At 41.0% G+C, this 22,871-nt stretch overlaps 1 protein-coding gene across 2 annotated transcripts in view; it reads left to right on the plus strand.

Annotated features, from left to right (window-relative positions):
- Positions 1 to 22,871, plus strand: part of RORB (RAR related orphan receptor B) — a 207,276-nt gene that overhangs the window by 160,408 nt on the left and 23,997 nt on the right. For both annotated transcript variants that reach the window (XM_064578971.1, XM_045883647.3), the window contains exons 5-9: positions 7,847 to 7,968; positions 9,542 to 9,674; positions 12,886 to 12,993; positions 14,526 to 14,636; positions 17,975 to 18,087. In XM_064578971.1, the coding sequence (XP_064435041.1) occupies positions 7,847 to 7,968; positions 9,542 to 9,674; positions 12,886 to 12,993; positions 14,526 to 14,636; positions 17,975 to 18,087 (587 nt within the window). The remainder of the gene's footprint in view (positions 1 to 7,846; positions 7,969 to 9,541; positions 9,675 to 12,885; positions 12,994 to 14,525; positions 14,637 to 17,974; positions 18,088 to 22,871) is intronic.

Consider the following 22,871-nt stretch of genomic DNA (forward strand, 5'->3'; position numbering starts at 1 on the left):
GAACTGTAATTTCCCAGAAGTTAGACATATACATTATCACAATAAAACAAAACACTTGTGATCCCAAATGGCTTTCCATTATTAAAGTATTAAGGAAGAAAGCACCCTCTTAGATGGTTCATCTGTTTTGCTGCTTTGTGATGCTTTTTTGTTTGGCTTATACTCTGCTTAGACACAAATGCTAATATAGATTCTTTCAGTTTTTCTTTCTGCTTTACATTGTGCTTTCTTACCTTCTATTTAAAGTGCTCTTTGGGGCATTTGGATGGCTCAGTCGGTTAAGCGTCTGCCTTCAGCTCAGGTCATGATCCCAGGGTCCTGGGATCGAGCCCCACATCAGGCTCCCTGCTCAGCGGGAGGCCTGCTTCTCCCATTCCCTCTCCCTCTGTGATCTCTCTCACTCTCTCTCAAATAAATAAAATCTTAAAAAAAAAATTTTTTTTAAATAAAGTGCCTTACCTGAGCTTCCTAAAATTTGAGAAAATAGTCACCATTTTTATTAACCATCCATTCACTCAGTCTTTGCCTAGATATTATTATTACTTGTAGTAATAGTAATCTCATTTTTTCATTGTTTTTCTCTGTGTTCATATTTCATTGAACTGTGTTGATCACCTTTTCGTCATTTTTTATAGTTAATTACATAATCTCATTTGTTTAATATAATTTTTCTGAAGAATTCTAAGAACATTTTGGTTCAGGCCTACATGAAGTAAAAATCTGTTATATCATTTTCTGATATAATAATCAGCAATAGAATTTGTATGAAAAGGAGATCAGAAGCTATCTTAATTCACTGGTGAGGGAGTAATGGGTGCTTAGACCATGAAACTGAGCCAACAAAGGAGTTATAGGCTATTTATGCTCCCCAACTCCTTCTTAAAAGAATTGGAGAAACTTAAATGCTAAAAACATATGACTTTCCTATTGAGGCTATGCATCACTAATAGGTGGCTGTTTTAAGCTTAAATGTTATTGATGTTTTTATGCTAACAGGACAGTTCTATTTATGCCTAAAAAATAACAGTCTCCAAATAGAGATTGGAAAAATCAGAAAGGTCTTGAAATTGACACTGTCCTCCTTGACAGTCACCTATTACACCCTAACCAGTGCACCTGTTCCATTTAATGACAGGAAACTTACAAAACTAGTAGTCTAAGGTCAAAAAGACAAAAATGTGCACTTGGTTAAATGTTTCACCTTTCAGCCAGTCGTTCTAATATAGTTACTGCCTCAGAGCCTGGATTCTGAGGAATCTTGATACTCTGAAAACCTAATGCAGGCACTTAAAACTTGCCTCGAGCAAGTCCGTAGAGATATCCTGGCATTAATTCAAAGTGAATCCCCTAAGAATTCCACTTTCACACCAGTAGTACAAACGAAACAGAGAACTGAGTGGTTCTCTAGATCCTTAAGGCAAGCGATAAATTAAAAATTCATTAATCATTTTGATTGAGGCTGAACTAAATAGTATTTTAGGGAGAATACTTCCGAGTTTAAAAGAAATCCCTTGTGGAGGAAAATGAACAGAGGGTATAGTTCACCAAGAAGAAACCATCCTTTCTTATGAAAAAAAAAAAAAGGAGGGGGAGGAGAAAGAATTAGGAAGTTCAGATGCAACCCCCCTCGAGTGCTATATATAGCTGGGGTCTCAGCTTTCTCTCGCCTTGGTACAGTTGGGCCACGGGTGCTCTTGGTAATAGCATGGAAAGCAGCAGTTTTTAAAGATATACTCAACTTTCCCCGCTCCCAGGATGTGGGATTCTAATGAAACCACCTGTGTAATCCATGTCAGAGATGCTGCAGCCTTTGGAGAGCACCATTTGCTGAAATGTCTAGTGAGAGCTAAAATAAGCCCCTTTGGTGGAAAAAACCCGCTGAGTGGTTGAAATCAGAGCTGCAGAAGGTCACTTGCTATTTTAGAAGCTGCAAGCTGGTCCTCATTTTATAGCATTACAGTTATAAACAAGAAATTGTCACCTTGCTTGTCAGTTTACTTATTTCTCACCGAAATATACACACGTAGTCTTTTTTTCTACATAGAATTAGGTAATTTGGATGATTTGTTTCCAAACTTCGCTTTGCTCTGCGGATCAGTACGTACGCAAAATTATTTTTCATGTATTTCTTTAAGGGTTACTTCAAAATGTTATTTTTACATTGTGTGATATGACTGATCTTTAAAACTCCATTTACCTTTGTGAACTTTATCATATACATTTCAACCATCTCTAAATGCGTTAAGGAAGGACTCTCTTCCGACTTCTTAGATTTATTCAACAGATCACAATGAAGATTGATGAGGATGCGGGAGGGGTGTGGAAGTCCTTTAAGTCTCAGAGAAGAGGGAGCCAGTTCACTTCTGACATTATTTAGATACAGTCCATTTGGAAATGGAAGAAGGAGGTTAGTTCCAGCCCCAGGGTTCTATAATTTTTGCACACACTTGAGAATTACCATCAATTTTATTCTAGCTTTCCCTTTGAAAATTTAATTTTTCTCTTATTGCCCACATCGTAAGTGGATTTAAGATTACCCCTAAGAGTTCCAGGGAAGTGTGACAATTTTAACAATATTTTTTAGGTTTTTTTTCCATCAAAAATGATCAAGTGTATTTGCTTTATATCAGTTATTTTCTAAGCCTCTTTATTGGGATATGATTGGCGTACAAAAAGCTATGCATATCATTAAATATACAACTTAGTGAGTTTGGAGGTAAGTACAGTCTGTTAGCCACAGTCTGTGCCATAAACATATCCCTGTATCAATTATTTTAAAGATTTCTAGTATTATTCTTATACTTGGATGTTTCTGTCTCATAAAGTCACTTAATACGAGGAGTTACAAACTTTGCTAGTCGGTTGTAAGTCTTATGTTCCAACAAGCCTTCCCTCAAGAAAAGTATCAGGGTCAAAGTCCAAAAGCAAAACAGCAATTTTATTGGGAGAGAGGGGTGTGGAGATAAAGCGAGAGCTAGACGTTGCTCGTGAAATTAACAAATAGAAAATAAGGCTCATGGACTTGACCTTAACCTGTAATTACACACCCGGTTTTTCTTCGCAGCATCAGTGTTTGCATTTTACCTCATCGTGATTGAAAAGAAATGACTAGACGGAGCATTTAAGATTGTTTTTCTCGTTCCTTGACATCATTTTATTAGCTATCAAAGCAGCTCCCGTACTCTTAGTGAACTGGACAAACCTCTCTCTCACTGAACATAAACCTAGTCTTAACTCCTGAGACAATGTAGCTACGTCTTTATAGCCACTTAAGAAACTTCTAGCCTCATCCCTGATCTCAGGGAGAACAGGGTAGGGTTCATGGACATTGCCCCTGAGGGCAGGAGACCTTCCCCTCTGTCAGCCATCTGGGCCATAGTCCCGTTGAAGCCTTCATCCCAGCACAGTGCGGTGGGCTCCCACTTGGACCTGTGCCGTCCGCAGCCCAAGCTGGTTAAAGAATCTGATGAAAACTAGGCTCTGACCAGCAAGTGCAATCCAAGTCCAGGAAACGGATGAAGGGTGTGCGATTGCCCAGAAAGATTCCATATCCTCTGCTCGTTTACCTCAGTCTCTTTGTCTGGACTTCTCATGCCGTCGGTCCCTGGAGAGGACTGAGTGTACTATTACCTTTTCTATTTTTCCAGGCAAGGACTCTTGAAAGTTCCTTTGGCTCCTAGCAGGAACTTTGCATACTGCATTCTTTGTTGCTCCCTTTGTCCCTTCTTCTTAAATCCTTCTCCCCTTTTCACAACCGCAGACTCTCAGTGCAGGCAGACCATCTCCTCTGATGGCCGTGCATCTTTCGAATGGACAGAATGAGCCCTCAAGCCCTGCTCCCAGGGGCCCAAGTCTAGCTTTATCCTGTGGTTTATTGACCTGCAGCTCACCTTTGCATGGCAGACTCGTGGGAGAACGTGGAGAAGGGCCACTAGCAGCTGCTTCGCCTCTGTTGATATTTATAACTCTTAACGTCAAACAGACGTTTACCTTTTATTTCTCGCCACAAGGGTGTGGGGAATAATAGTGCACGTTCCATGCTTGACCTCAAAGCCATTGGCGAGTGCTTAGGCTTTAAGATCATCTAACACAGGACAGTATAAGCTTTCCAAAATCCTTTGTGGATTCCAGAAAATGGAAGAATAGGTGGGTGGGTGGATGGATGGACGGACGGACGGGCGGACATTTTCAGTATTACTTTTACTAACTCAACATTGGTTGAGCACCTTCCATATTTAATGCTCTCTGTCTCTCACTGCCACACATGCTGGTCCTGGGCATCCCGCTTCAGAACTGTCTTGAATCCAGAGCCTCCTCCTATCTTGCTTGACTTCACACCCCAGCCTGATTAATCTCGCGTACTCCCTCATGCCCCTTCATCTTCTTTGCCCTGGCTAAGGTCACCTTTGTAAAACAAAAACCCGACGGGGTCACTCTCCAGCTCCACAGCGCCCCCCCCCCCCCAGCTCCCAGCTGCCTAATGATAAAAGACCCATGTTCCTCGGCCTGGCTTGCTCAGCTGTTGGGTCTCTGGTGCCAGTTTCCATCCCCGGTCTCATTTCTCCCATCCCTCCACACACTCTATGCTGCCCGCACAACAGAGTTCTGGCCAGAAAGGACAGCCCTGATTTCAAATCACCATTTGCTGGCTCTATAAAAATGGCTCTAGAGTCACTCACTCTTTCCCTCAGTAAAAGGGAAATTGGTTGTAAAAGGTGAGGCTTATAAAGAGCAGAAATTATCTAGCTCCTAATAGCTGTCTGTCTGTGCCCTTGTAAGGTCAGTCCCTCTACCTGAGGTGTACCTCTCTCTTCGCCACGTGACGAGTCCCTGCTCAGACTCAGACCAACAGGCTTCTTCTCTCTGGTTCTTTTTCTGCCTCCCCCAGACTGAGTTAGATACGTTCTTCTTTGGGCTCCCACAATAACTCAAGGGCATTTAGTATGTCATGATATGATATCTGATATGATATATGAGACTGTAAGACCCTTTAAAAAAAGACAATGTCATTTTTTAAAAAAGTCTGTACCTTAACCTGGCATATAATAGCTTTTGTTGAATGAATATACGAAGGCACTATGCTGGGCTCTGCAGTGCAGTTCTTGAAAAGCACACACACAACCTTGAAGGGTATGGAACAAACGGATCCCCACAAATAAGCACAATGCAAGTCTGAGCGGAATAAGGGCTCAGTCGGACGTAGACTGGAGTGTAACAGCGGCCGACCCCTCTACCTGAGGTCACAGAGAAGCAGGGAAAACTCCGCAGGGAGTGGACCTCTGAGCTGAGTCCTAAAGCATGCATGTGGATTTTACTTCCAATTTTGCTTCACCTGTCTGTGTATTTATTATGCCCACCTCTCCTTATGCCCTATAGGACCCCAAGCTTTGGTGGCAGAAGGCTAGAGATTTTTTATTTTTTTTTTTTTATTTTTTAAAGATTTTATTTATTTGACAGAGAGAGACACAGCAAGAGAGGGACTACAAGCAGGGGGAGTAGGAGAGGGAGAAGCAGGCCTCCCGCAGAGCAGGGAGCCCGATGTGGGGCTCGATCCCAGGACCCTGAGATCATGACCCGAGCTGAAGGCAGACGCTTAACGACTGAGCCACCCAGGCGCCCCTGCTAGAGATTTTTTAAACCTTGGCCAGGAGTTCCCAGGAGATGGCATAAAGGGACAGATGAAGTGTTTTTCATAATGCAGTTTTGAGTGGCCCTTCTAGTTTTGCTTGTAAACCCTGAAGCCTGTAACTTACTGACAAATCAGCATATCTTTGAAGATGAACACAGACTATACCAAGAAGATAAAGGTTTGAAAACTAGAAAGCCATAGAAATCTTATGTTTTCATTATATACTTAGGAAGAGATATGTTTTTTTTAGATTCTAAGTAATTAGACTGCCCAAGTGAAATTGAAAAATGATGAACCATGACATACCAATCTATTTTAATATGATGTATAAAGTAATTCCTGCCCTTTTTTTTTTTACAACATAGGATATTCAATAAAATTTTGAATATAGGATTTTTAAAGGAAGGATTTTAGAATTTGATGAGCAGTGAGAGTCTAGAAATTCATTCAGCTCAATGCTGAATCCAATAGAGCATAACTATAATCATAATTTAGCATTTTGTAGCATCTTCAACATCTAGCACTTAATGGTTCTTATTGAAAAACTCTAATAAATATTGAAATATCTTCCTTCAGTAGCACTGATTGCAAAATTAAATATCCCTGTTTTGTGTCCGTTGGAGACATCACATTGCTTCCCTGATGACAAATCCTATAGAGTGTCCCAATAATGATCACTGTGGCTAGCATTTATTCAGTGTTTATAATGTACCAGGCAATGAGCTATACAAGATTTTTTATTTGGCAAGCTCATTGGAGGCACAAGCTTACATGTTTCTATTCTCTACACCAAAACTCAATATATTTCATGCCACATATACCAGAAGCTTAGCGAGGTAAAAAGAAGGTACCTCGGCACCACTTTGGGCGTTATCCTGTAGGAATGAAATATGGCTATTTAGAACAGAAATTGCATTTGAAATTGCATAACCTGAAACACTAGAAAAATTCTATTTCTGTATGAGCCAAGAACAGAAAAAAGATTTGGTCATCTTCATTCTACTCATCCTGCCCATACAGAATCCCTGTGTACTTTGGTTCCCAAGATCTCACACTATTCATATGTTCAAATAGCTGAGGGGATTTTGAGGGAACCTCCTGCCTACTCTATCTAACTTTAGGGGACTCATTGCAGGTTCTTAAGGAGATCTGTTATGTCTGGTTCTATTGTTCAACTTCCATACCTCCAAACCCAGAATGTTCAGTATTTAAGATACAATATCAAATACAATTCATTTGAGATGAATGGCCCCGAAAGACTGATTTTGTTTGTTCCTACTTTTTTATGAATGTAATCATTTTCTCATTTTAACCTTTTTAAAGAGAAATTTCATCTTATAAAAAATTAGAAAGGAGAATGTAATGGTCACTGTGACCCAACTTCAATAATTATCACCTCATGAGTCAATACCATCTCATTTATATTCCCTCTCCCATTATTTATCATGTAAGATACTTATATGGTTCCAAAGTCAAATCTACAAAAATAATATCAGAGCATCTAGCCTCTACCCTGTCCTTCTACTCTCTTCTCTTTCCTCTGTAGAGAACTTATCTTTTTAGAGTATTGTTTTATCCTCTCTTTAAAAATATAAGCCAATAGAGTTATATTTAAATTCCCCCATTCTAACATAAACAGTGGGAGTCTAGTGATTTTCAAAACATTTTAAAGTCTTTGGAGTACAAATGTCAAGAGTGTTAGTGGTCTTCTAGGCCAAGAAGCAGGAAATATAGTCATTTGTATTTATTTTAAAAATAACTATTTGAACATTTTACAACTTGTAAAGCCCCAGGTTTGTGACCAAAAGGGGGAGAAAAAGGCAGCAAATTTTGATTAAAAGACTGGAAATTGAGGGGCGACTGGGTGGCTCAGTCAGTTAAGCATCTGCCTTAAGCTCAGGTCATGATCTCAGGGCCCTGGGATCAAGTCCCACATCTGGCTCTCTGCTCAATGGGGAGTCTGCTTCTCCCTCTGTCCTTCCCCCCACTGTGCGCATGCTCTCTCTCTCTCTGTCTCAAATAAATAAAATCTTTAAAAAAAAATTAAAATTGAAAAAAAGACAATAGTTAGGAGATACATAGGTGGGTAGTAGTGTTAAAGACACTAATACAATTGGAGTGTCTCCAAAGGGATTCCTGTAGTAAACATTAACAGCTAGTTTATTTGCAGAGCGGGAATTTATTCATAAACCCTCAAACTGGTATTCCTTCTCACAGATCGAATTGCACAGAACATCATTAAGTCCCATCTGGAGACATGTCAGTACACCATGGAGGAGCTACACCAGCTGGCGTGGCAGACCCACACCTATGAAGAAATTAAAGCGTATCAAAGCAAGGTACTCTGAGAAAATAGGAGACTGTTTTTCCTGGGCTTTCTCTATTTCTGGCTTTCTCTAACCTCGGCATCACTGACATGGGGGTTGGATAATTCTTTGTGCAGGGACTGTCCTGCACATCATCCCTGGTCTCTACCCACCAGATGCCACTAGCAATCCCCTCACACAGGTGTGACAATCAGGTGTCTCCAGATATTGCCAAATGCTCCCTGGGAGGCAAAACTGCCCCAATTAAAAAACACTGCCCTATTTGAGGGACCAGGGAGACTACGTCCACATCAGACGACTTTAGGACTTCTCATGATGGCTTCTGGGGGCCAGGCAAGGAAGAGAAACAATTGGGAAATTGTAGCAATAATAATAGTTGCAAATTTACACTACAGAGATAGGCAATAAAGCATCCTAAATGTTTTTTCTTACCCTAAATGTTAAAAAGGAGGATAACTCACCTCATATTATTATTATTTATTATTATTATTATTACTTTGTATCCATTTGAGAAGTTTTTAAGAGAAGGAATTTGCTACTGTTATATAGTCACATTACTTTCCTTTGGGATTGAGATCCACAATTACAAGATCTACCAGTAAATGAAATTTTAAACAAAATACAAAGATGTGTCTATATCTTAACATATGCGGGTCTCCTGGCTTGGTCATTCAGTAGAGCATGCTTGATCTCAGGATCATGATCTTGATCTCGGGATTGTGAGTTTGAGTCCCACGTCAGGTGTAGAGATTACTTAAAAATAAAATCTAAAAAAAATATGTAAATGCATAAATGTATGATTATAACATATTGATTTTTCTCCACTGGGACAATTAAATCTTACCCCTCTTATATAAATGAGACAATTAAATCTTACCCCTCTTATATAAATGAGACAAAAAAATATGTAAATGAATAAATGCATGATTATAACATATTGATTTTTCTCCACTGGGACAATTAAATCTTACCCCTCTTACATAAATGAGAAAAATGATTATTGTTATGATCAATAAAAAGCAGAATTCACACACTTGGATGTTTCCTGTTCCAAGGAAAATAATGCAAGGATCAAAATACATTTCAGAGATTCTAAATTACTTGAGAGTGATTTGATTTGAGGTCTTTCCCCATGAAATTCTTTTTATACCAAACAGCACTCTCCGTAAGTTCTGGAAAAAGAACACAATGTAAAAATCTTACAAGTTTAGTGTTCATTTAGGTGCCCATGAACATGACCGGATCAAAGCCTGGGAACGAAATTACTGCTCCTCAGTGCGAGAGTTTATTTTCCCAAAATGGACTAAGCTTGAGCTTGTTTAGGGGAAGAGGAGGGGAGAAGAGCAAAGAAACTATAAAGTTCTATCTTTACATATTATTTCAATGCTTCCATTGTTTTAGTCTCAGTACATTGTATGACAATTGTTCGAACAGGTCCAAAGAATGTGTTAGGAAATATCGTCTACCTCTTTTAAAGGAACTGGGTACATTCTGGCCTTGGGTAAGCACTGTAGGGAAACCCTATTTCATGGACTCTCCACGTTGTTCTTTGCTCCGTGTACATTCTGTGTTTTCTCTCTTGAAGTCCAGGGAAGCGCTATGGCAGCAATGCGCCATCCAGATCACGCACGCTATCCAGTACGTGGTAGAGTTCGCCAAGCGGATAACGGGCTTCATGGAGCTCTGTCAAAATGATCAAATTCTACTTCTGAAGTCAGGTAAGCAAGAAGAGGATTCATGGGGGGGCCTGTTGGAGACCGGGATGTGGTCAACCCTTCCCTCAGTGTTGGTTCTGGAAAATCGTCCTTCCAATATGGGGTTCATTTTTACCACCCACACTGTCCGCCAACTCCCAGCGGAAACTCTCGGTAATAAAAACGCCCTGATACTCATTCAGTTCCCCTTTGAAGTCAAATACAATTTTGCTTATTGAAAGTAGAGCTGTTAGTTGTGGAGGTTGAGATACCCAGCCTGACAGGCAGTGCGAGTAATTAGCGTGTCAAGGTGGCTGAAATGCTGAGCTGGCTCTGAAATGCGCTACTTGCCTTCTGTTGGGGGGAAACATCCAGGCCAGCAGCACGCTGCCTCTGAGGTCATTTCCCATCACTTTAATGAGGATAGCCTGCAGCCAGTATACACCCGGAGAAACTCCCTGAGCTCTAATCTTCCCCTCCGCTTCTCTCACACATGCTCTCTGACTCACACACAGTCACTTAGGAAAGTCTGTGCGTGAGTGACTTCGCAGATGCTATTACCCAAACAGGAAACAAATTTTCTTTCTTGACCCCCGCCCGCCTTTGAAAATAGAAAATAAGAACCATCATGGTGTTTGTTAAGCTCCATGGACCTGGGCCATGGTAATGATTATATAGACTTGTGTGTGTCATAACATACTTTATATATGTTCATGTTTGCTCACGCCATCTCATGTAGTTTGGTGACATTGGTATTATTTCCATCTTATGGGAGGACGGGAAGATTCAGAGAAGTGAAGGGCTTCGTTCAGTATCACAAAGCCAATATGTGGCAAAGCTGCCATTTGAACTTGGGCCAGGTAGAATAGTTAGAAGTTGCTGCGCTGCTTTACCACATGATTAAAGATGAAACAAACCTTGACTCGAACATGAACTTGGTCTATCAGTTATCTGTTGCTGGGTACAAATGACCCCGAAGCCTAGTTCTAACGACAATCATCATTGACTTTGCTCCCAAAACTACATTGTGAGTGGGGCTCAGCAAGGGATGGCTTGTCTTTTGCTCCATGTGGGGGTCACTGAGGCGACTTGACTGAGGGCAGCAGGACCCCCTCACATGGCTGGCAGTGTGTGCTGGTTGAGTCCCGAGTTCAGCCAAGGCTCTGGGCGGCAGCCCAGCTCCTATGCAGGCACGTCAGCCTCTCCACAGCCTCTCATAGCATGCTTGCTAGGTTTCAAAAGCTAGCCCTCCAAGAGAACAAAGCCAGAGTGCAGAGCATTTTCCTGGCTTAGCTGTGTTATTTCTACCCCTCCCTATTAGTCAAGGCAGCATGACGGCCCACCTGGACTCTAGGGTAGGAGATGTGGATCCTCCTTCTTGATGAGGGAGTGGTGAGGCTCTTGAAAAGCATGTGGGATGGAAGATACTTTTGTGACTCTCTTTGGGGAAAAAAGAAAAAAAATCTGCCATATTTGATATGTGACCTTGCGCTCACCTCTCTAGATGGCAGTTCCCTCATTTGCAAAATAAAGCGATGGAGTAGCAATGATGGATTCCAGACTTACAATTGCATTGGCAGCATCGGAGGGGCTTACTGATGGTTCTGAGTCGTAGGCATCGTCCGAAGCCCATGGATCGGAATCTTCTAGAAGGGAACCCAGGTCACTGTATTTCTAAGTCTCAGATACAACCAGTCCATAGATTGCCACTGGAGAACCACTGCACCATATACTCTCCTGACATCTCTGCCTGCTGTAAAAATGTTGACTCTAGTATGAAGGGCAGGGTACTTAACCTCCTTAGGCCTCCCGGAACTCACCCGTTAAAAAAAAGGGGGGGGCTAATAAAACTCACCTGAAATGGTATTGTGAGGAGCAAATAAAACAACGAATGTAAGGGGCCAAGGAAAGTGCCTTCCACCTTATAAATAATAAATGGTACCTGTTATTGTTTTTGTCAGAAAAGCACAGTTTTAATTAAGATGTACAAATCCCCTTCTCTGTGGGAGCCCCTCTGCTAGGTGACATAGGGAAAGCAAAGAGAAATCAGCAAAGAAAATAAGACACAGACCTAAATATTAAGTGGCAACATAAGAAAGACACCACAGATACCCTGGCGAACACCATGGGCGTAGTCAAATCCCCGTATGGTGGTTCCTCAGAACGTCAGTAAATGTTCAGAGGGCAAAACAAAGGCAGCAACTAATTCAGTAAATATTTAGGGGCGCCTGGGTGGCTCAGTTGGGTAAGTATCTGACTCTCGGTTTCAGCTCAGGTCACGGTCTCATGGGTCGTGAGATGGAGCAGCGCGTAGGGCTCCGCACTCAGCAGGGAATCTGCTTGAGAGTCTCCCTCTGCCCCTCCCCCCACTCATGCACTCTCTTCCTCTCTCTCAAATAAATAAATAAATCTTTTAAAAAAATAATAAAAATAAAATAGATATTTAGTAAGCACCTACTAGGTGCCAGGAACTTTTCTAGGTCCTGGAGACATAATAGTGAATAAAGTAACCACAGCTACGTATGTCTGCAGACAAAGGTCCTGGCCTCTCTGGGCTAACAGGGAAGTCAGAGAAATGCTAGCAGCAAGGTTGAACAAGTTCCTTCATGTTGAGGCTTCCCCAAGCCTTTGACCTGTCAATGTTGATTATAACTCTCCGAAGTGAGATCATATTCAGCATTTTGCCAAAACTCATTTGACCAAGAAAACTTCATTTCAAAGACATCAGATGTCAGTGGTGCCCTCCAGAAACACCCTGAAGGAGTCGCTATGTAAAGTCATCCTGTGCTGAAATATGCAAGGACTATGGTAGAAACCGAGGCAGGGAGCACGTGTGGCCGAGAGCAAAACGTCTACAAAAGTGAACAGGCTGGACTTGCCTGCTTCAAAGCTCCTTGTGAATTCACGAGTTGGAACTACCGTTAATATTAGTCAAAAAAAGAAAAATATGTATGCTTCCCAAAAAACATGTAGTTGCTGCCCTCCATTTTAGCCACCTTTACAGTCTATGTTATCTTTAATTCTTCACACAAGCACGAAGAGAGCTTTATTTTTTACTCGGGAAGGAATCTTGAGGTATTTCTGAATGGGTGCATCTCTGTGTCTGCGTGTGTGTGTGTGTGTGTGTGTTTTCAAGGTTTTGTTTTGTTTTTTTGAAGTCTTGTGGCCTTTGTATAATAATAACTTCTTTATTATTGCATGTATATACATATTTTCTTTATTTTTTTATTCACAGGTTGCTTGGAAGTGGTTTTAGTGAGAATGTGCCGTGCCTTCAACCCATTAAACAACACTGTTCTGTTTGAAGGAAAATATGGAGGAATGCAGATGTTCAAGGCCTTAGGTGAGTTTACCTTTGATGGTGACACAATTTTCTTAGCTGCCATCAGTTTCTCCACTCAGATCGAAGTTGGTAAATGGAATGCTTTGATTCTTGAATGTGAACTAGCATCTCATTTGATAAGGGCTGGACTAGGTGGGCCTCCAGTGTTTTATCTAAACCTTCAGATCTTACAGTTGTGTATCCTAGTGTGAAAGGCGGGAGAGAACCACAGACCCCACTGAGATCAACCACACCTCATTCAGAAATCAACGAAGACTGGTTCTGAAAGAACTGAGATACATTCTAGATTATTCATTGTAAGATCAGCTTTTATTTTCCCTTCTAGCTTACTGCCTCACAGAGTATATTAGGTAGACCATTGGTGGTCCATGGGTGATCTCTCAAGGGTCTTCTGTAAATGTACAATCATTAGTTAAGATATTTAATGAGAAGAAGAGCTCCTTCACTTGCTTCTCACCCACAGCGGTGACTTTCTTCCCATTAATTGATGACGTTCTGGGAGCACAGGGAGAGTGGGTGCCGACCTGCCCCCAAAGGATCCCCAGACCATTCCTGTGGGTGGGCACACACAGAGTCAGTCTTTGGAAGTGTTGGGTATCATTCACATCCAGGCATCAGTACGCGATGCAGGTAAGAATGGGAGCATAGATGGGCCAATGCCAGGAAAGGCTTTAACGACTGGCAGTGCCATTTGCTCCATCCCTGGCCCCCGGACCCCACAGAAGGCCATGCCCTTTCACCTTCTGTGCCGTCAGTTGATACGGTGGCCAAAAAGCAAGTCCGTCCGGCTGGTACTGTTTCCCTCCTGCAGCTGATACACATCCATGTTGTCTACAAGGCTCGATTTTCAAGAAAGGAGGAAAAGCCTTGGCAAGCAACTTGGGTATATTTCCAGCCTCATAAAATAAACATTTACCGAGGATCAGTGTGTAGGGATGAAGCATTCTTTTGCCAAAATTCACCATTGCTAAGCAACTGACCTACAAGGCATCCAGGAGAAGGTAAAAATAAATGAATGCCTACCCCTCCGTAAGATTTTCAGGGAAGTTACCAACTTGAAAGCTACCTCCTCTTCGTTCTATAAGAAGCTTTGAACATCTCAGTTTGAGGCCTCTGGGCATTCTATGCTGCCAGGTTCCAGGGCCACTAAGACTGATGGCCCTTAGCCCGTTATGCACCATGTTTTCAGTTTTCTCTGAATGCTGTCTCTCTCCTGAAGGATCCCCAGATCACTTATTTAATTTTTTTTAGTTGGAACTAATTTCAAACTTACAAGATTAGATTTAGTATATATATTCCCAGTTGAATATTACAGTGGGCACACACCATTCCCATTGGCCCCTCATTGGTAATGTTAACTTTTAGTACTTGATCGAGATTGTTGCCCAATTTCCTCATTCTGTAATCATTAGGAACTTGGAAATATTTTTGCCTAGTGTTTAAATCCCTGAATGCCCTTTGGATTATGGGGCTTTTCTTACTATTGCCCCATTCCATTCAAGTATTCTCATTTAATTTGCCTTCTTTTATAGGTTCTGATGACCTGGTGAATGAAGCATTTGACTTTGCAAAGAATTTATGTTCCTTGCAGCTGACTGAGGAGGAGATTGCTTTGTTCTCATCTGCTGTTCTGATATCTCCAGGTAAGGAGGTCTGAGGTCCCGTCTTTAAAAAAAAAAAAAAAAAAAAAAAGTTTTTCTATCTTTAACATAGATTACACCTACCCAAGCCTACGTCCTCAGGAGAAATTTAAATTTTCTTTAGCAAGCTTGTGATATTTTTGGACAATTCAAAGGAAAGTAGCCTTAAATTAATTAAAATATGAGCCATTTTGCCCCACAAGCAAGAGAAGGGTATGTGGTAAGGGTCACTCCAGATTCAGATAAGCAAAAGTATTCCTTAACAGATTAATGAGGATGGATGGCAGCCTGAGTTATAGCAAAGTCCTGTTTCAATTTTAAGAATAAAGGACATCAAAAACAAATGTCCAGTAAGGTGAGACTTAGTAGAAATATATTTAAATGAAAGATCCAGTGTGAGGACAAAAGGAAATAACATGTACACCCTCTCCTCTTTAAATACCTCTTTTGTTGGCTTTTCCACCAAAATTAGCAATATTGGGGGCTTTGAAAGGAGGTGAGAACAGCAGAGGGAAAAATGACTCCAACTAAAGACTGCAAAGGAAGAATCTCTGATGTAGCAGCCGACATTCCCATCCGGGGATCTGTCATCATTTATCTCTGTGACTTTAAACACTTGCCCCCGTCCCTCCTGAGCTTCAGTCTCCTCATCTATAAAGTAATAGGTTTGGACTTCATTAAAGATCATGGGGCGCCTGGGTGGCTCAGTTGGTTAAGCATCCGACTCTTGATTTCGGTTCAGGTCATGATCTCCAGGTCCTGAGATTGAGCCCCACATCGGGCTCTGTGCTCAGCTCAGAGTCTGCTTACAGTTCTCTCCCTCTGCCCCTCCCTGCCCCGCTCTCTCTCTCTCTCTCTCTAAAATAAATAAATCTTAGACAAAAAAAATAAAGATCATGTTTAGATCTAAAATGTAATAAAATACCAAAATTTTCAAAGAAAGTAAGGTGTGATGTTTATAGATCAAACAGAACCATAGCAATTGAAATGCTATTTAAAATATATAGCAGCTCGAAAATATCTAGAATCTTAATAAGTACTTGGCTCCTTCTTCAACCAGAATGAGAACTCAGAGTCACTCAGCTGTCTGCTCGGTTAGATTTTGGGTGAAGGGATTGCCAGTGTCATTTACAGTTCTCTATTGGAACACATTCCTAATAATTTTTATGACCAAGAGACTCATTCTTTCTATAAAATTCATCTTAGAGAAGAGAGCTCTTCTTACATCCTAACACAGTTTTCAGTGGGGCTGGAAGAAATTAATCTTACCTGTGACTGCACACATTGACATGTCATTGCAGCTATATCTACCAATAATACCAGTCTCTACACTTTTATTTTATTTTATTTTATTTTATTTTATTTTATTTTATTTTATTTTATTTTATTTTATTTTATTTTGAGAGAGAGTGAGCAGGGGGTAAAGGGAGGAGCAGAGGGAGAGAGAGAATCGTAAGCAGGCTCCATGCTGGGCACAGAGCCTGACGTGGGGCTTGATCTCAAGACTCTGAGATCATGACCTGAGCTGAAATCAAGAGTCGGACACTTAACCAACTGAGCCACCCGGTGCCCCTCAGCCTCTACACTCTTTATCAGTGAGGCTTTATCTTAACTATTTATTTTTTAAATTTTGTGAAGATTTTCAAATTTGCTTGTTTTTTATTTAACCACATTATCAAAAATGGAAATTATCACTTGGCATGCTATTACTAACAGTTTTTTCTGGGGCTCTGTCTACAATCAAGTTGTTCCTCTAGGCCTTTTTTGTTTTTTGTTTTGTTTTGAACCCTAGAAAATTTCCCAGGCCTGGAAGCACAAAGATAAAGGGGAGAAGTGACAAGAAATAGTTATTTCTGATAGAAACCACCTGCCAAATACTTTTCCTCCCACCATTTTCTCATTGCATTTGACTGTTTTCATGGAAAATAGTTAAATAGAAGACTCGTTCTAAGCCTGTGGGTCTGTGATGAGGGAAGCGGTTCCATTCTGGTTCCTGCTTGCTCAAAGAAAGTGTTGCAAAATGTACTGTCCTTGTTAGGTATGTCTATGGTTAAGTCCATAAATTCCTAGAAGCAAATACTTAAGACATGGTATATCTAACCTAAACAATCCATGAAGATAACTGCCCCAGACTTAAGGTAAGCCTGTTGTTTATGGATCAGAAATCAGCTGAACTGGGAGCCTTTTTCTGAAAAGAACGTACTGTAGCCATCAAACTGAGCTGAGTTTGGAAGCATGACATTTGGCTTAGTCTGCCTAGCAGAGAATCTTCCAGCCCTGGTAGCAGACCCACACTCAGGGGCTTCTGCAGGCCTAGTGCCATATTCAAAAAAGAGAGGAAAGACAGATGTCCAGCCTCTGCCGGCTCTATTCATGCCAGACCCCACCCTCCCCCAGTTCTTGTCATAAAAGCCACTGTCTGTTCAGCTCCAGATAGTTTAGGGAACAGAGAGGGAGGGAAACCTAATTTATTCTGATTGACAATTGTCACTGAAGGCTTTTGTGCTCACTTACATAAGGGTTTTGCTTAACTGGTGGCTAGACTTGTCCTTGCCCTGTCTAGGATTACAGAATTGAGTTTCTCACCTGACCTGAACTGTGTTCAGATGGACCATTTCCAAGTTCTTTTCCATGAGTATTTGTTCAGCATTTGGAGACTCTAGATGTCTCTTCATGGAAGCAATGCCTCAGGTTGATGAGGCTTTGATGCTGGGCTGCATTTTATCACCATAGTGTATAAAGCTTCTAGGAAGAAAGGAAGGAAGGGGGTGGTGAAGAGAGGGATATAGGAAGGAAAAAAGAAAAGAATGTAGGATAGGAGAAAGGAAAGGAGGGATTATCCTATCCACCATTTAAAAATTCCACGTACAAAAAGAGCACACAGGATTAAATTTTTGAAATTGATTCATGTTTATGCTTTGCATTATAGCTTAGCTTATGGGAAGGGGGATCCTGAATACCAAAAATATTCCTGTGTGATAGATTTTCTTCTATAATTCATTTTCTTCACAAGTCATTAACTTCTACGTTGAAAGAATCTAAGTATATGTCCAAAAAAAAAGAGAGAGATGTAAATCGTCACAGATAATATGAAACACGCTATGTTTATTAGAACCATTGAGCCCTTCTCTCCATCCTCCTTTCCTGGGGTCAGTGTGTATCCAGCATTACTGTCATCCAGGTATTTCTTAGAAAATATTTGTGTTTTATGTAAATAACTATATGTCTTCAGAAGCAAACTAAAACTAAGTGATTGAAATGGGTCTGAAACTCAGCACTTATATATGCAGGTGAAAGCTTACATTCCCTACCCTTCTTACCTAATTCTTTTCCTTTGTCAGACCGAGCCTGGCTGATAGAACCAAGGAAGGTCCAGAAGCTTCAGGAAAAAATTTATTTTGCACTTCAACACGTGATTCAGAAGAATCACCTGGATGATGAGACCTTGGCAAAGGTAGGTCCTCAGAGAACAGAACTAATGTCACTGAAAAAAAGCACAGTGACTAGTTATAAAGCAAGGGCATTTCTCAGCAGCAACAACTTTGGAAAGTTACCAAAGATGCATAAATGTTGAGGTGCCCCTTTTAAAAAGGAGATTAGTAAATTATAATAGATTGAGAGGAGAATGACTTTCTTCGGGAAGGATGATATTGATGGATCTCAACCCCAGGCATACAAAGACCAAGGAAAGAAACTAAGGGTGTTTTATATGAAGAACAAAAGCTTGAACAAGGAATCAAGTCTTCAGAATTGACATGTGATAAAGGAAGAGACTCTGTGTCACTTCAGAAGTCAGATGTGGGCCAACCTTAAGAGTAGGGAGATTTTTTTATTCAAAATCAGAACTATAAAATGATAAGAATTGCTGAACAAAGGTGTAAACCATTGTGAGGTAGTGAGCTCCCTGGCATTGGTCGTATTCTAATAGATACGGCTTGGTTTTCCGTCAGATGTGTTGTAAATCGGAGTCCTTCCCAGAGTAGAAGATTAGACTGATTACTTGTAAATTTTCCTTCAATTCTAATCTTCTCACACAAGATTTGCCCTGGGGTTCCTTCAAAATGGTGAAGTATCCCAAGGGCAAAATGCATGCAACCTGCCATCAATTTCTTTGTTCAGCTTAATTAAGATAGTGATCTTTAAGAAGAGTTCTGAGAAGAGATGTTTACCAGAGTAAAATTCTCATAAGGAGAAGTAATTTCCTAATGATTGAAACTCAGCATTATTTTAGATCTTAAAGTATCTTGGATTTCTTAAGAAATGGAATTTTTTAGAGGGCAAGCAACTAGGAAATGGAGCATATTCTTGGTTGAAGACGATAGGAAGCCTAGTCTATAATCATTAAAACCCTCCCACTGCTCTTAAAGTTCTTTATTTTTTAAAAAGGGGGAAAATTCTATCAGATATTACTTTGCACATACAGAAACTCCTGTAAAAAATCTATGAATCACATATGCTGTTTCATGATGGTAACATTTTGTTAAGATGAATGCCTTACTAGGAGAGACATTTTTACACTATCGAGTGATAGTTCTCTTTAATAGAAATTCTTACTTTTTATGTGGGCAAGGACAAATCACCTGCTCTCTGCACGTCAGTTTTCTCCCAGTCAAGAGCAAAACTTCTCCATGCTTTCAGATACATTGGGCAGAAGAGATGGTTATGGAAATAATATTCATCTGTCTCTATAATTGCTCTGCAGAATATACCATAAATATATCTGGTCAATTAATGGAGGGGGATGTTTCCTGCATTTTGGATCTCCCAAAGACCTTGGTCCCCATATCTACTATCCTAAAACTAAGGTATTGATATGGGGATAATGAGGATTATCTTTTTTTTTTTTTTTTTTTGCATCTGTACATTTGTTTTGAGGTTCAAATGAGATACACAGTGTGTAAATTCTCCTACTTACACCATTTTCTACCTGCTGGTGTCCTGAGGGTGGCAATCAGAGGTATTTGGGGTAGAAAGGAAACAAGAGAAAGTGTTAGAATTCACTGGAGCCAGATGACAAAGCATTGCTACCATGCATGGATGTAGGGTTTTTGTGTGGACTCTTGCTTGTAAGCCAACATTTTAATAGGATGCTCTCTCTGTGAAGTAAGGGGGAGGGATCATGAAAGAGAATGAGCACTGGACTCTAGTTGATCCCAGCCCTGAACTTCGTGGCTTTGGATGTGTCACTCTATTAATCTTAGTCTTAGATTCCTAAACTGTCAAGTGCTGGGGATGGGGGGTTGGGAATGGGCAAGTGTCTTGAGTTCCCAACCGCTTTAACACTGTAAGGACAATGGTGCCATCGACGTGTAGGCACAATTTCTCTCATGAAGCCCACCCTCCCTAAAAGGAATCATTTTATTTGTATCCAGCAAACAATATTGTATCCCACCACAGGTTCTCATCTTTTCAGAAATGCTCCTTCTGCCCCCATAGTCATGGAGCTACTCTGCCTCTATGGTGCCTCTCAAACAGTGGCAGCCATTCTTAATATTTGTAATTTATAGACACCTTGGGGAATCTGGCAGACATCATGAAACCTATCTCTAGAAGAATGTGCACATCCCCAACTGTGGTATTCAAGTCCAAGGGCTCAGGTAAATCCACAGTAAGTGGGGTAGATCTGCCTTCTGTGTAATGCGCAAAGACTATTTATAGTGCCGACCATTTTGACCCTGAATGAGTGGAACGGGCATCAGGTGAGGGGGGCAGGGCTCAGACACAGTCATTGGATTTGATCCTGAAAGAACGGTCTCCAACACACTTCCACCATGCCCACTTCCTGAAATTAAAGTTCAAGCCTTATACTTTTGACCAGATTTGGACGTAGGAAAGGTGTGAAAATTAGTAATTCTGTATCCATTACCCAGAAGATTTCAATCCCAATATATTAATCAGTTTATTTTTTAAAGCCTTATTAAAGAATCTAGTTTTCTTTCCTCATAGCATAATGCTAATATGTAGCATATTTATAATCAATCAGCAGAACCACTTCCTAGCTGAGTGACCGTGGAAAAGTGACCTAACCTCTCTGTGCTTCGGTTTCCTCACTTGTAAAGTGTGCCTAAAGATAGTGTCACGGTTATGTGGTTATTTTGAGGACTAAATGATACTCAATATCAGCAAGCTACATGCTCCATAATGGGTCTAGTATGTGAGTTCTACTGTTCTCGCGGACAGAAGAAATGCTATTTTGGCAGGGAAATTTTTATCCAAAAGGTGGCATATTTGAGTTAATCACTAATGGATGAGAACTATTTCAAAAAAAAGAAGGAGGGTTGAGGAGATGGAGTATGGCCTTCCAAGTGATGGAAGAAAAGATAAGAGGTAAGAAAGTATAAGGTATATTTGAGCTACGAGTAATAGTTAGATTTGGCTGGATCCTGGATTTGAAGTCAGGAAACAAGATGACACTGGTCACTTTCATTAAGCTGATGACCCCTGCCAGGGTGAGTGAATATTTGAACTGCAGAGACTGGCGACAATCCGGTTCTCTGGCGCATGGGCTTTCTTTATTACAAGTCACAAGAATCTGGTATTCCTATTGCTCCGGCCAGAGGATGGAGGGCAAAGGAGAAAAAGGAGTTAATCTAGCTTGGGCCAGGGTGTGGCAGCGCACTGACTGAGGGCAAAGCTTGGATCTGTCTTGCTCACATCCCAGCCCTTCCCTCAGGGCAACCTCTGGGTCAGGGCCATAGCTGGAGCTTGTTTGATAGTCTTCTCCAGCCCATCCCCTCCTGTTTACATCTCCTGGTTAATTAGAGTCATGAAATCTTGTTAGGTACTCTATTTATTCCTAGCACTCCTGCAAATACATGCAACACTCCTGGGTTCTTGCCCAAAGCTTTACTGAGAAGTTTGAGAGTAGCAAACTCCATAATGACACATATCCAACAGGAAGGCATGGAGAACTCCTGGTGGGAGTCAGACCGCCAAGACTGCTCGCTCCGCCAATCCATTTCTCCAAACAGTGTTCAATTGCTTGTGCCTGGCCATGCGCTATAGAGGGACCACATCACCCTTCTGGGTGTTTTTAAACACACAGTTCTGCGCTAGTGGAAGTTCTAATTCTTCTGGATGTGGAGAAGTCTAGTGATTATGCTGAAGCTCAGAATCTCTTTCATGCTTCTCTTTCCTATTCCTGGATGGCCAGAAAGTTATTACTTGTCCCCCGTGGCTCTCCCTCTTCCAGTCACCTTTTTAAAAATTTTTTACTTAAATTCCAATTTAATTAACATATACTGTATTATTAGTTCCAGAGGTAGAGTTTAGTGATTCATCAGTTGCATATAACACCCAGTGCTCATTAGTTCAAGTGCCCTCCTTAATCTCCTATCACCCAGTTACCCCATTACCTCCCCTCCAGCAATCCTCAGTTTGTTCCCTAGAGTTAAGAGTCTCTTATGGTTTGCCTCCCTCTCTGTTTTTGGCTTTTTATTTCACTTCCCTTATGATCCTCTGTTTTGTTTCTTAAATTCCACATATGAATGAAATCATACGGTATTTGTCTTTCTCGGACTGACTTATTTTGCTTAGAATAATACCCTCTGGTTCCATCCACATCATCGCAAATGGCAAGATTTCATTCTTTTTGATAGCTTGGTAATATTCCATTGTATATATGTACCACATCTTTATCCATTCATCTGTCGATGGACGTCTAGGCTCTCTTCATAGTTTAGCTATTGTGGACATTGCTGCTATAAAAATTGGGGTGCAGGTGCCCCTTCAGATCACACTATGTTTGTATCCTTTGGGTAAATACCTAGTAGTATAATTGCTGGGTTTTAGGGTAGCTCTATTTTTAACTTTTTTGAGGAACCTCCATACCGTTTTCCAGAGTGGCTGCACCAGCTTGCATTCCTACCAACAGTGTAAGAGGGTTCCTCTTTCTCCACATCCTTGCTAACATCTGTTATTTCCTGACTTGTTAATTTTAGCCATTCTGCCAGTCACTCTTTCACAGCCTTTGCTGCCTGTGAAGATGTCCCACCACATCCCCTCATCCATAAGGTAGTCTAAGGTTGTACCATGTTAAAGAAAACACAGTGGAGAGCTCAAGTCAACTGTGGAAAGAGACTATCCTGGACAAGAAGAATGGCTGCATCATGTGGTGACAAATTTGTTTCTTTGAGGTTCATCTCCTTCTTAGCTCTGGAAGGTTCCATCTTCCCAGGGAGAACATGAGGGGTTGAGCTGGGTGAAGTATAAGCCAACTGATACACTAACTTCTTAATT

Source organism: Mirounga angustirostris, unplaced genomic scaffold, assembly GCF_029215605.1.
Source record: "Mirounga angustirostris isolate CCGP_5_RB_7025 unplaced genomic scaffold, mMirAng1.0.hap1 SCAF_15, whole genome shotgun sequence".
In the NCBI taxonomy this organism is placed as follows: Eukaryota; Metazoa; Chordata; class Mammalia; order Carnivora; family Phocidae; genus Mirounga; species Mirounga angustirostris.